This window comes from Aspergillus udagawae (assembly GCF_001078395.1).
Source record: "Aspergillus udagawae IFM 46973 DNA, scaffold_4, whole genome shotgun sequence".
Lineage (NCBI taxonomy): Eukaryota > Fungi > Ascomycota > Eurotiomycetes > Eurotiales > Aspergillaceae > Aspergillus > Aspergillus udagawae.
The window spans coordinates 3,193,443-3,206,818 of NW_025091267.1; the positions used below are offsets into that span (position 1 = coordinate 3,193,443).

Genomic DNA, 13,376 nt, shown 5'->3' on the forward strand with positions numbered 1-13,376 from the left:
GGGCTCCATGGCTCATTTCCATGTAAGTAGCTAGCTTTATTAAAAAGGGGATTGTTAGACGCAATATGTGGGAAGTTTGTGACTTTTATAAGGTAAAACCCAGGTCAGTGAATACCAAAAAATTTATCTAATGATATAGTCTTTTTTCCATTCCAGTCCAGTTTTAAAACATAGCCTTCTGACAAACATATGGATATGCTATCATATTCTCTGTTAAGTGATATCCCACCACCTCAGCCCTGTAGGATATGGCCTCCAACCTTATCTTTCCTGGTTCATGTCCTCTCCTGCTGTTGTTAGGTGTGCTAACAGTCTTAATATACACACCCCCTGTAGCGTACCAGCCCCATGTCCAAGTTTCCTCTCCTGGACGACAGGCCAAAAGAGATAACAGGGCTATAGCAGATATAGTACAGGGTAACTGCAGAGGGTTCGGGTATAGGTGCAGGCATAGGCACGGGCAGCCTGTAGGATGGTTACTTGTCACACACTTAGTGGACTTTCAAATTTAGTAGGAGAATTTATATCCCTACTATGGAGTACTCCGTACTAACCATATAACAGTAGGTAGAAACGGGAGGATAAAAGCCTACTATCCTGCTTTGTCGCTAGAACTGAATAAGTTTACCGGCTTTAGTGATAGCTGGGATGTTGTCATACCATACCATTCTATGCCTCTGTGTATTGGGACATCCCCCACCTGTTCCTCGTCTGGGGTTCCCTTGATATTGATCATCAATTAGACGGACAGGCAAGACTGAATGTTCCAATCCTAGGGCAGATAATCACACTGACAAGCAAATCCTCTAAGTCAATTGCAATATGATGGAGCCACTCGTTTTTATTCTCTATACAAGTTACAACACTCTAGAACTGATTCGTCACCGCACCTCGCTTCGCCGACTTGCTCTCCTCTCATAGGATCCTCCTTAGCCCTACTCTAAAGCACGTCGTTTGGGTTCGCTGCCCTGAACCGCTTATGGAACCAGTGTCATTTCTCAGGGACACACTACAGGCATTAGTTCAACCGGTTGGAAAAACAAAGTCGGGAAGGCCATAAGCTTTACAAGGTGCGCAATGATGCGGAGCATGATTGCTCTTACTCCCATTTAAGAGAACAAAAGCTTGCTACGCAATGAGTTTCGCCCTTCTCCGTCCACGGATGCCTCATCATCGCTAAGTTTGTTTGTAAGGGAAACAGGCTTCAGCATCAAAGGTGCACTAATTCTAGAACCTATGGAAAGGGGATAGATACAATAGTAGACGCCACAATTCAACAGACATAACCATAGTATTCATGTTCATTCATCACACATAGCCTGCAAAGATGTCAGTCAGATATGGACTTGAATCAAGGAACGGAAAAGGCCATAGATCAAAATGGTGCCAGATTCCATGCCCACGTAAGCAAGGGAATACATACCTTTCCGCGCACCCTGGAAGAAGAACCGAACAATAAACACCTGCAGACCAGCCATCGACACCATCATCAAGCCCTCAATCACACTGAAGTTGAAAATCCGCCTCTCGGTGCTGCGAACCGTGCTGAAATTGCGGTTCTCGCGGGTCCGGAAGTACTTCTGGTTGCGGGCAATAGTCGACAGTTGAGCGGACAGTTTGTAGATGGACTCTTCAAGGGCCGATGCCTGCTCGGGACTGGCACCTTGCCGTGAAGGCAATTGCGCGCGCTCCTCATTCTCGACCTACAAAGAATCCGAGTTAATGCGATAAGTCCCTCGGTACGAATCCAGCCACTGTGTATCCAGGAACCCGAACATACAGCAATCTCAAAGTCGACCATTTTCTCCGCAAATGTTGACATCTCATTATTGAAGCAGAATCGGTACTCCCCAATGCTCTGAGCCGTGAAGACAAAGTCGCCTTGCCGTTCCTTGGTTCCGTCTAGGATAACCTTCTCTCCGGGGCCAACAACTGAGTAATCGACATCGAAAGAGCCGCCGGATTGAACCTGGAGTCGACGTGTTATCAGCCATGTTTTTTTTTATCAAATCCTTGCGCTTGACATTATCTATTCTCAGGGGTGAAAAGAGGAGAGAGCATACAGCGAAATAAAAAGCAACCTTGGCGTTCCTCTGGTCAACGTAGTTATAGAAGCAGGCCTTCTCGTTGGCCTCAAGTCTGTACGTTAAAGCGGTAGCCGTCACGGTCGAGACTAGAGTGGCCAGGAGACCTATCAATACAGTTGAGAATTGCATTGTGGGTTAGAGAAGAGAAAAGAGGGTCCGTAGTCAAACGGGGTGGCTCCCTTCACAAAAAAGCAGCTGACTCCAAACACACGCGACTTCTATGGAGCTCAGGAGGAGTAGGAAGTTCTGGACAGCTTTGCGTTCCGCCACGTTTGTTGTGTTTGCATTATACCACAACAGGACTAGTCCCGGTCATTCAGCAGGAAGCTTATTTTGTATGGAGTCCTCCCCTAGTCAGATGACAACAAGCGTGGAGTGATAAGTGCCATTCTATAAAACTATGATACTAAGAGCTCGAGATGGAACGGATTTAAGGGGGTTTGGAGGTACTCAGATCCTGGTGCCTCCTGCAGGAACGGACAATAGGCCAACTGTGAAAGAAGGTGTAAAATAGTAGAAGAAAACGCCAAGACATAGGAGCCATTGGCACGAGGAGAGGAGAGGAGCCCAGCAGACTGAAAAAATATTCCAAACAAGAATATGGTATTTCTCAAGTATGAGGCATCAATAGGAATAGCATGCGTGCTATCTATAAGCATAGGTTTGATGGTAGGAATCGTCGCCACCGAGTACATCGCATAGATCACCTCATCTATCGAATGAAAAAAGACTCGCTCCTGCTCCAAAAGCTCCGGCTTTTATTTACATGATCCAGTCCCAGCAGGTCGTCGGATTCGCCAACAATGTCGGAAAGGATATCATCTGCAATCGTTATATTAGCACCTCCAATTCTTCGCTTCAGAAGCGAAAATGTAACACTTACCATCATCAAGATACCGCGGGTTAGAATACAAAGACCGGGGAACGACAGCAAATTTAATCTTCTCAAATTGTTTGCCCTTGATGCCGGTTCGTTTGGAGAGCCTCTCTTTCGTTTCCTTGAAGATCTCGCCCTGAAAGTTTGTGAGCACTAGTGAAAGCCAAAAGATCGAAATGGGATGTGCATACAGGTTTCATGACAAACTTGAACGGGATACTGTGCGGCCTGCTCGGCTCTCGGTCAAAGCTGAATGCATTGATTGTCCGTTCGCCGTCATGCATCTGAAGTTCTTCCTCGGGTATCCTCTCGGCGTATAAAGTCACGTACTCATTGATGCCAGCGATCTTAGCATCTTCTTGGTACTCTTTGTAAATTTTGCCGCTGTGGGCCTCGAAGATGCGCATTTCTCGAACCATATCATCGTCAAGGTTTGCCTTTTTCTGTAGACCTGCCAGAAGATCTGCGAAGGTGCCGTCCCGAGGCACCAGGACTTCAACCAATTGCTTATGTAAAAATTAGCATAAATGACCCTAAGGGCTCGATGATACGGCGGACTTACCTCTTTCACAATGCCTTCGGTGAGTAACGTTACTTTCAGTGTAGTCTTCGACTCATAGTCACTAAGACTGGTCTCAAGAACTTCATAGTATAGTGCATCTTGGCGATGCATGCTATAACCGTAGCCACTGACCTGCCCACTAAGGATGTGGTACAGTGTTTGGTTGGCCTGATTAGGATTGCGTTTAATGAACTGCTTGGGCTTTCCGGTACTTGCAAGAACAGGGGCGAAACGGAGGTGAGTAAATTCCACGTTGAGGTGCTCGCCGACCTTCTTCGAGAACTGATCGTATGTCATCTTTCGGCTCAGAGTGAGAGTGAACTCGTCGCCATCAGTCGCTTTGATGGGAGCGAAAGTGATATTTATTCTGTTCAACAAGTAGTCATAATACTGTCTTGCATCTGTGTATAGTGCAGTGGGTGGTAAGTCAGATTCTTTGACTGTGCGTTGAAATGTGATTATGTCGCCGTCTTGAATTTCAGACTGCTGGAAAGTCTGCTTCGGCTTCATCACATCGATCATGTTGTGCTTGATTTCCTCAAAAAGCATGAACTCTGTTCCGGCAGGCCAGTTCATTTTCTCGAGAATTATCGGGGCGAGTTCTGCGACTTTCTGATTCTTGCGGACGTATACAGCACCGACTCCAGACAGAGTCTGAGAAGGGACGTCAAAGTTCTTCAAAAAGACGAGCACAGAAGAACTGCTGTCAGGCCACGAGATAGTTCCATCCGCAGATGGTTGCCCAACTTCCATCCATACTTTGAACGGGTTTCCTTTAGTCCCAAATCTGCTGTAGGCCTCTTCCACCGTCATGTCCGGGTCTTTGATGGCTTGGTCCGGCCGAGTCGTCTTGTTTTGACGGTTCACCATCACCCACAGCCTGATTTGGCTTGCGTTCAGACCCCGTTCTTCCGCAAGCTGCTCTACGAATTCGCCAACCTTCTTAGCCCGAAGAGTCCTGTACTGTTTCGGCAGGGCCGGATCGCCGGCAGGTAGGTCCGTGCTCGTCAGATCAAATCCATGGTGTGACCTGTACGACTCGTCCGATAGAACTCCGACATTGATATACAGGTGAGCCTCTTCTCTCTCCTTCTTTCTGCGGAGGAGCTCCGCGCGCTCCTCTACTAAACGCTTTTCTGATTTAATGTCAAAATGCCTGCTCGCGTATGAAGAGAATGCCGGGGCTTACCAATGTGAGAAGGGATATCTTCCTTTGTGATCGGCAGAAGGACATCATCCAGGCGTGTTTTCCGAATATAGACCAACATGTAGGCATTCATTGACCGTTTGGTCGACAGACCCCGTGTATGTGGTTGCCGGACGCCGGCCGCGCCATTAGATAGTTCATATTCACCACCATAGTTCTCCTCGAGTACCTCCTTGTCAGTGGCCCTGGTCACACGGTCGTCATCAAATTTGTACCAATGGCCGTCCTTGGTAGGCTTCAAGAATGCGTAGTAATGGCCTGCGTTCAGATCACCACTGTGAACTAGGACTCCGTGCAACTGATAAATCCACGGTTCTGATTTGTCGGCAGCATCAGAGAGATATGGAGTCGCGTCGAATTCCATCGGGAAAGCGTGGCGGTCATTGATCTTCATCATCGCATCGCGATTAATGTCATATTCGAAGCGTTTCAGGTGCAAATGGAGCACAGGAGGGAAGCTCTCGAAGATGACACCTTTTTTGGCATCTTGCAGGCCGTATGGAGAGCCTGCATCGTACTTGTTCTCGCCCTCGAGGGTCTCCACCTGAATGTAGTCCTTGAAACTGTCGTCGAGTGTCTTGTTGCCTCTGACATTCAGCTGGATATCCCAGAAGTCTTCCACACGCGACGATTCGTAGTCGACGTTGATACAAGAGATGTAAGTCTTCGTCTTGCCGACAAAAAGTTCGGGCAATGCATTCTCTACTGGTGTCGCTTTCATCTTCTCTTCGAGTCTTTCCATAAGCTTTCTGGAAAGTTCCTGCACATCTTGCTGTTCAAAGATCTGCCGCGATTCCCAGCCAAATGATGCGGTCAACTCGGTTGTTGAGACAGAGTTTTCGCTCGTTTGAAGATTGTAGAAGAGCCTCTGGAGTGTCCAGGCACTGTTCTCTCGCGTCGCTTCTGCCTCTGTGGGAATTTGGTACACAGCCTCCAAAAAATAGTCAATATCTCTAACTGAACACTAAGGAAGGAAGCCCTTACCTTGCGGAAAGCATTTGTGAAATACAGGGATTGCAGCAGGGAGTTGAGGTAGCACGTTGCGCCCTGATTTTTCAACCCCACCATGCCAGTCTCCTTCTTCGAGTCGTAACTAGGTCGAGTAAGCCTCGTGCGACGCGGAAATATTCAAGCAGTACATACTTTTGAAAACTGTGCCAAAGTACCCCTGTCGGGTCCTTCACAACACGCACGTAAGCAGTGACTTTAGCTTCATCATTCTGCACCAAGGGCACCCCACGGCCTTCCCACGGCATGTTGAAAAGTCTGCGCAGCTCACAGAATCTGGTAAAGCCCCAATCGCCCTCATCGGCATTGAAACGGTGCGTAGCGACTATATTCGGGTTCAGAACGACGAAGAGAAGGGAGCACAAGGGTCACCGAGGTACATACCATGAGATACATAAATTGATGGGTCATTGACGTTCCACAATACCAGAGCAAACTGGACGCATGCATACCAATTTTCCGGAGGCTCCTTGTCCCAGGCGTGCTCTAAATAGAACGAGGCATAATCGACATGATTACCGTAAGGGAAGAAAAGAACCCGCCTGTTAACCAATGTCAGACGGCGAGAGCAACCGGAGTGCTCTTCAAATGCTCAACTCACCATGGGAATCCCCCACACTGGAATACTGGTCCATGCTCCTTCTTTTTTAACTTCCGCCAGTCCTGGATGTGCCATGTGTGGTATGCCTCGTCCGCGGTTTCCAGGTCCGGATCCTCAGGTAGTATTCGTGCCATCATTGCTCGAACTAAACCAGTGCTTAGTACAATGCCTTCGTGTCATTGCGAGGGACGAGGTGTGTGGATTTAGGCGCCAGCAGTTGACTCTTGGATATTCGACCCTTGCGCGAGGACCGAGATACCGATCCAAAGCCTCTTGAACAAATGTGGGAAAGTGTATAACAGCTGAACGGCATGGTAGACAATCTTACAGTCATCCGCAAGGGGCTCTGGTTCCGGCTCCTCTGATCCGGAGCGAGAAACCACGACATCGTCTGTCCTGTCATTGTGATACTGCTCATATTCATCGACGAGCATCTCATTATCCGCAGCCTATAAGACAAAAAGTTCACATGTCAGCTATTGATAGAATGTTCCAGCGACTCTGAATCGTTCCTCTTCTTTTTTATGCGGAGACAGGAATGAACGGGGTACTGACGTTGTCCATGAAGAAAGAAAAGTGCGCTCAAGCTCGTCACCTGAAAATACCGTCAATCAAGGACGCGTTGGGGAGCTACCCAGGAAGCAACCAGAGGGGAAGGCGAACAACGGTCAGAACCGTGATGAGATGAGAAGAATATGAATAAGAGAGTGACACAAGACAATGAGTAAGTGGTAAAAAAGAGATCTGAAGGACCAGATTCCGGTTCACAGGAGATGAAGCTAGTGGCGGAGTTTCCAGAACCCAATAAAAACAGGTGGGACACTTGAGACCGCCTATGGATAAGGTCGGCTGCAGAGTATTGCTAAAGTACAGCAATCTAAACGTAGCACTTGCAGAAGAGATGAATGAGAGATTAAGTGCTTAATTTGTCTATGTCAGAATTACTGGTTAGCTAATGTTCTACTGGTTAGTCTTTTGATCACACTGTACGGCACCATCGCCTTTGTAAATTCTCACTTTAGGTAAGCTTAGGGCAGGTTATAGATGCCTCAAGCTTGATGGTATAGTCGGTTGCAGCGAACACCAAGGCGTTGAAAACCATGCTATTCTGTTTTCTTTTGACTCTTACTTGTCAGCGAATTCCAGTAATCTATCATCTTGCTCCTGGTATCTCGGAACAAGAGCGCGAGAAAACGCAGTGGGCGAAGTAGACCAACACCTGGCTACATAACTAGTTGTGTCCTACATGATTATGTCACTTGTGATGCATGCCCCGGGCAAAAGCCGAGGAATAACTATGCATCACAGAGTCGAGAGGTACTAAGCTGGGAATGGATACTGCAGCCACAAGCCAGTCTACATTGGTCATATGTTAGGCTGGGCAGCATCGATCAATCATTGTCTCTCATCACGTAATTCCTCAGTTTCTGTACTTTATTTCATATCATGAGCCTGACATTGGCCATATACTTCTAAAGATAAGCTCCGGCAGCGATAGGATTCAAGGTGATCTTCAGTGCACTTACATTCCTGTTGACGCTGGTTGCTGAAGATCAACAAAGCAACTGGAAGTCTTCATGGATAGTGTCGACGTCACATGTCAGGACAAGCACTCACCGCCCTGGACTAGTTGTTTGTCACTGGCACCTCTGCTCACCTTGTCATAATTTAATGTACATGTCCAGCAAGATGTCATGCCACCAGTGAGAGACAAGAAATTGTTGGTAGCTGCTAACTGCAGATGAACCATGTACGAAAGACGCTGTATCTATCTTATACTGGTCAACCGTCCCGGCTGAGTCAAATCCACTGTGGATCGATATCCTCGAACTTTCAAGTTCCGTTCCGCCTTGAGTCAACCGCATCATGCGGCGAAATCAACCATTACGATGTTGGCATGCGCTTCGACTGAGTTGCAGACCTCGAGTACGGTTCTACTCCAGTGTTGACAACTCACATAGCCCGCCTCCGTGGAGACCTGGCTCCGTTCTCGACGAGTATGCAATGCTGCCAGCATAAGTACAACTGCTGCTGACTCTATGCGTGACAGATGGGTTGAGCGCGAGATTCGGCCTATTAGTCTTCGGCAATTGACCTTCTTTGGGCGAACATTAACTGAGTCACGCCTCATTAGTTCCGCCAACTACGTGCGAACAGAGCTGCCAACCAGGTCAGTATGCGTTTTCCCCTTGCATGCCTTGAGCCGTGCAGGCCTGACTTGCATTTTTTGATTCCCACGGCCAGAATTGCGCATCGACTGCGAGACATCCAGAAGCTGCCGTATGTGGTTGTAGCAAATCCACATCTTTCCCTTGTATATGAGCTCTACTACAAGGCATTTGAACGGTTTCGCGTCATACCGGAGATCAAGACTCTAGAGGATAACGAAAGATTTTGTGACATCCTGCGTAAGACCCTCAAAGAGCATCTCGTCGTGATTCCGAAGTTGGCAATGGGCGTTCTGGAATGTCGGGATCTTGTAGCACCAGGCGTGATGGATCAATTCATGAACACTCTCCTTCGATCGGTATGGAAATTTCCAACATCCGGGATTTCTACCGCTTGCTATGCGGGTGGCTAATTTGCCCACGATCTCTAGAGAATTTCCCGTCGGGTCATTGCAGAGCAGCACTTAGCCTTGACAGAAACTTTCAGCTCTCCCTGGCACTTCCCAAGCTCGCAGGACCGGACTGATATGAACGCAGACTTTGTCGGTGAGGTATTTCTCAAATGCAATGCGAAAGAGGTGATTGAACGTTGCGGGAAGCTTGCGCAGGATATGATGCGGCAAAGCTCGGGAACGGACAAGATCCCCGAGATCCTTGTACAGGGACATCTTGAAGCAACTTTCCCGTATATTCTGAGCCATTTAGAGTATATCATTGGCGAGCTCCTGCGCAACTCGATCCAGGCTGTCATTGAAAAATACAAGGAGTCTTCCGAGAAGCCTCCGCCCATCGAGGTTCTAATCTGCGAGGCGCCTCAGCATGTGATCATGCGAGTATCGGATCAAGGGGGAGGGATACCCCGTGAAGTCATGCCATATCTGTGGTCCTTCGACAAAGGCCCTCTGAGCAAATCACGACTCCAGAATTTGAAACAGGTCCCTGCGATGGCAGCTACGATGCAAGAGCTGACAGTTCCCAATGAACGGAAGCACGCCGACAGGGAAACATACCGAGAGGGCTCACTTGACTCGCTCACCTCTCGTCCACCTAATCTACGCCTTGGAATTGGCCTTCCTATGAGCAGGGTCTATGCAGAATATTGGGCAGGCAGCCTTGAGTTACATAGCCTTGAGGGCTATGGTGTGGATGCGTTCCTGCAGATATCAAAGCTCGGCAACAAAAACGAGCAAGTCACCACAAGAGCATCCATTGATGCTGTTTGATTGTTAGGAGTCTAATGTGCCCGACCCATTACTTGCACCTCATGTTACTCCTCACGTCACACACGTCACACATGTGGAATATGAAGAAGCATGAGTCGAAGGAGTTGACTGACTTATTAAATTAGTCATGTAACAACTCGTACATGGGCATACAATATAACCACTACTGCGAAGTACAGAAATGTACAGTCATATGGCACTTGCTGGCTAGCACCAACAAAGCCACAACCGTCAGTCGGTCGTTATTTCCGAAAGAGGAATACTGCGTAGCAAATATGATCCGCGGCCGGATCATTGCGGGATGACATCAGTGCTTCATAAGGCCAAGACGTTTCTGCCTTCAGCCCTACTGTCGTCCTACGCTTTTGGGCAATTGCCCAGTTCTCCTTTTGGCCTATTGTATGATTGTATCATAGTCTTTGGTGGCGTGGCTGGTTGCATGCTGATCCCTCTTTCGCCTTCAACCATACAAAATGAACCGTCTGAACTCCTCTATTGATGACAACACTCCCATGTATATATTTATCTTGTTGTTCGCGATCCTGTTTCTCAGCTTCTTGGGAACTTCCTGGAGCTCCAACAAACCCTCGGGCAAATCATTGGAAACTTAGCAGATTAGACACTCCGTGGACAAAATGGCAGGCACAGCATCAATGCTATGTTTGATTTTGGTCACTCTCTTCAGTAAGTTCCCTGTTGCTCGTCTTTGTCACAGTCGAATTCCCCCTTCGATCAAACGGAATGTTGCCTTTTGGTTTGATTTCGTTCAAGTAGTATCAGTACGATTGATCACCCCTCTAACCTGGATTTGATTGTTAGTACCTCCTCTCGGCGTATTTATGATTTCGGGCTGTAGTGCAGATTTCTTCATCAATATTCTGCTCACGATTCTAGGGTGAGTGAACATTTTCTCTAGAATCTGAACCTGCAAGGCAGTACCTTCTTGATTCGGCCGTCCTTTGACATTTGAGGCGTATGAAACAGTCTGCTGATAGACATAGATACTTCCCGGGTCATATCCATGCGTTCTATCTGGAATACGTCTACTATCACAACCGCAATACGGACCCAATGACTCGGAAGCCCGCTCCTGGGGTGTATTCGCAACGCATTCTGCAAGGACACAACGAAAGGTCCTATGGCAGCACTGTTTGAGCCTCTCATCCAACTGCGACCGATTCAGGACATGCATGATGAACACGACACGGACCATCACAGGAAGAGTGTTTAAACTTGATGATCAGATGATGCCATGTTGCTTTGTGTACGAGTTTTTCTCATTTCTGGACCTTGACCCGGCCCAGCCCTGGATCCCAGTTACAATGTTATGGCCATCTGATTTCATGTCTACGTTCTATGGTTTCTTACAATTTTGAACGACTCAAGATAGTTATAATGGATATCTCAACGAATGAAACTGGCAGTCAGAAACTGCCCTTCACTGTTCATCAATATACTGCTCTATAGACTCTAGGCCGTCTGAGCGCCCGATTCAGCCGCCTTAGCAGCAGAGGCCTTGCTTCCCTTCAAAGCAGGAAAATCGAAAGCCTCGCTGCTCACCACGGTGCCGGCCGTCCGGGGAACAGCACCAGAGCCAGGACTCCACCACAACGCACCAACCCAGGGCTGCACATTCCAGCCCACAGAGAGCGTCACGTTCTTGCGCTCCGCGAGCTTCCCTGTAATATCGCTGATCTGGTACTTAGCCCGTTGGTTGCTCAGACGGAGCACGCCCGGCGCGAGTGTCTCCTTTTTTGAGGCTGAGGTTTTCTTCGAGGCGGAAGTGCTTCGCTTCTGGTTCTTGCGGGCCGAGGAGGTCGACTTGGTCGGGAAAAAGCGTTGGCGCAGGGCATCGAACGAGTAAGGCGATTCTGGGGCGGAGATGATGGTGTCCCAGATGATGGACTCAGAGTTAGGAAGAAGAGAGGACTTCTTGTCGGAGGACGAGTACGAAGCGTAGACGTAGACGAATATTTGTTTTGTGTTCCAATTGAAGAGCGAGGAGAGGTCTAAGAGGCCTAGGTTCAGATCAGGGATCGCAAGCGGAGTTTATCAGATACGTACCAGCATTCAGATCGAACCTGATCTGAGAATATTCTTCCTTCTTGGTTGAATAGTAATTTGGCCGACCCTTGATTCTAAAAATTGGATGGTCATTAGGAAACAACATCCAGATGAATTCAAATCATCGACAAACGTACACTTGAACATTTTTCAACGCGACCTCAGCCTTCGCGTCATGCGCAGGATACAGTAGCACAGACAGCGCAGCGACTGCGGCAACAAACAAGGCGACGGTGGTGAAGAAGCCAAAGACACCCTGCGCTCTATTCAGGGACGAGTGCATCTTGTTTATTTATACCGGATACTCCAGTGTGATGAGCTGTCTTTGGACTAACGACTGGTTAAATGAGAACAACAAGTTAAATCAAAATATGGCTAAGCCGCATAGAACGAAATGAACAGGAGGAGCCAGCGTCCCCGATGATGCCCAGGGCAAAGCGGCACGATGATGCTTGAAGCCACATGGGCCTTTTCTATGCGGGCGGTCAATAAACAGTGGCGCAGTTACTCGCACTAGCAGTGTCTTATCGATAAGCGGTGGGTCCCCTCCTCTTTCTATCTCGAAGGGTTCCCCTCATTGAGTCCATGAGAATAATGGGGATGGGGCTATGAAACTGGGATTCCAGAGATAACCTGCCAACAAGCATCACCTGCCGCGCAAGTTCGTAACGGTCGCAATACCTCAATCTGCACCTTCTTTTCCGAGCCGGAGCCCGGAAGAGTTGCCCTTCCCAAGCCCATCCCACCAGCTACCCTCGCCGTCACCTAGCGCATGAAGCAGAGAAGTACCATTGAGTACACACCAGATAACCCGATATGGGAGACAACGTCCTCTTTTTCTACGGTGAGCTGCTTGCCCATGACCACCAACTCTAGCACATGCCCAAAACGATAAACATCGTTCACCAGACGCCGTTCACCTACCCCACCCAGTCCCTCCAGCACACCAGCTACGTAAACCACCAAATACACAAACCCGTACTAACAAACGCAGGAACCCTGATGGCCCCGCAAATCCTCCACAGAGTCATCCACGGCCGCCCGGACCCAGAACCCTGGCAAAAGGCCATGCTCTCATTCAAGCCCGCCATCCTCCACGGCTACCGCCGGCACCGCGTCCGCGGAGCCGATTACCCCGGCATCGTGCCCTGCCCGAGTAATGATAAAGGTTCGACAGGAGAATCCGGCAGCGCCTCCGTACTGGGGACCGTCGTCTCGGGGCTGACGGACGGGGACGTGCACCGGTTGGATGTCTTCGAGGGGTCGGAGTACGTTAAAGAGAGGGTGAGGGTGCGGGTGCTGGCGGAGTCGTTGAGTGTGGGTGGGCGACAGGAGGCGAGCTTTGCGAAGGACCCGGATCGGCACCTGAAGGATGTGCTTGATGCGGCCGGAGCGGAGTTTGCGGATGAGAGGGAAGAGGTGGAGGCTTTGACGTATGTTTATGTGGCTGGGCAGGATCGATTGGAGGATGCGGAGTGGGATTTCGAGGCCTTTAAGAGGGATAAGATGGCGTGGTGGGTTGATGCGGATGAGAGCGAGTGGTGAATCGGGTCGAGACGGATGATCAGCCATATGTCGG

General features: G+C 48.8%; 5 protein-coding genes across 5 annotated transcripts; 2 read left to right on the top strand and 3 right to left on the bottom strand.

Moving 5' to 3' along the window:
- Positions 1-1,334: 1,334 nt before the first annotated feature.
- Positions 1,335-2,216, bottom strand: Aud_006488 (emp24/gp25L/p24 family protein; the record flags this gene model as incomplete). The annotated part of the gene is made up of 3 exons (XM_043291387.1): positions 1,335-1,703; positions 1,781-1,969; positions 2,064-2,216. 3 exons carry the CDS (start codon positions 2,214-2,216, stop codon positions 1,335-1,337), a joined length of 711 nt encoding a protein of 236 aa, XP_043147322.1.
- Positions 2,217-2,799: 583 nt separating this feature from the next.
- Aud_006489 (ubiquitin-specific protease UBP15) lies at positions 2,800-6,906 on the bottom strand (the record flags this gene model as incomplete). The annotated part of the gene is made up of 11 exons (XM_043291388.1): positions 2,800-2,909; positions 2,971-3,100; positions 3,156-3,470; positions 3,527-4,662; positions 4,716-5,664; positions 5,718-5,826; positions 5,877-6,066; positions 6,126-6,283; positions 6,343-6,487; positions 6,671-6,791; positions 6,898-6,906. The coding sequence occupies 11 exons, from the start codon at positions 6,904-6,906 to the stop codon at positions 2,800-2,802; spliced, it is 3,372 nt and encodes a 1,123-aa protein (XP_043147323.1).
- Positions 6,907-8,208: 1,302 nt separating this feature from the next.
- Positions 8,209-9,733, top strand: Aud_006490 (protein kinase PKP2; the record flags this gene model as incomplete). The annotated part of the gene is made up of 4 exons (XM_043291389.1): positions 8,209-8,339; positions 8,393-8,512; positions 8,587-8,869; positions 8,942-9,733. The coding sequence occupies 4 exons, from the start codon at positions 8,209-8,211 to the stop codon at positions 9,731-9,733; spliced, it is 1,326 nt and encodes a 441-aa protein (XP_043147324.1).
- Positions 9,734-11,203: 1,470 nt separating this feature from the next.
- Positions 11,204-12,080, bottom strand: Aud_006491 (signal peptidase complex subunit SPC3; the record flags this gene model as incomplete). The annotated part of the gene is made up of 3 exons (XM_043291390.1): positions 11,204-11,742; positions 11,798-11,871; positions 11,935-12,080. 3 exons carry the CDS (start codon positions 12,078-12,080, stop codon positions 11,204-11,206), a joined length of 759 nt encoding a protein of 252 aa, XP_043147325.1.
- Positions 12,081-12,613: 533 nt separating this feature from the next.
- Positions 12,614-13,342, top strand: Aud_006492 (gamma-glutamylcyclotransferase family protein; the record flags this gene model as incomplete). Its single annotated transcript, XM_043291391.1, has 2 exons — positions 12,614-12,641; positions 12,792-13,342. The coding sequence occupies 2 exons, from the start codon at positions 12,614-12,616 to the stop codon at positions 13,340-13,342; spliced, it is 579 nt and encodes a 192-aa protein (XP_043147326.1).
- Positions 13,343-13,376: the final 34 nt, after the last annotated feature.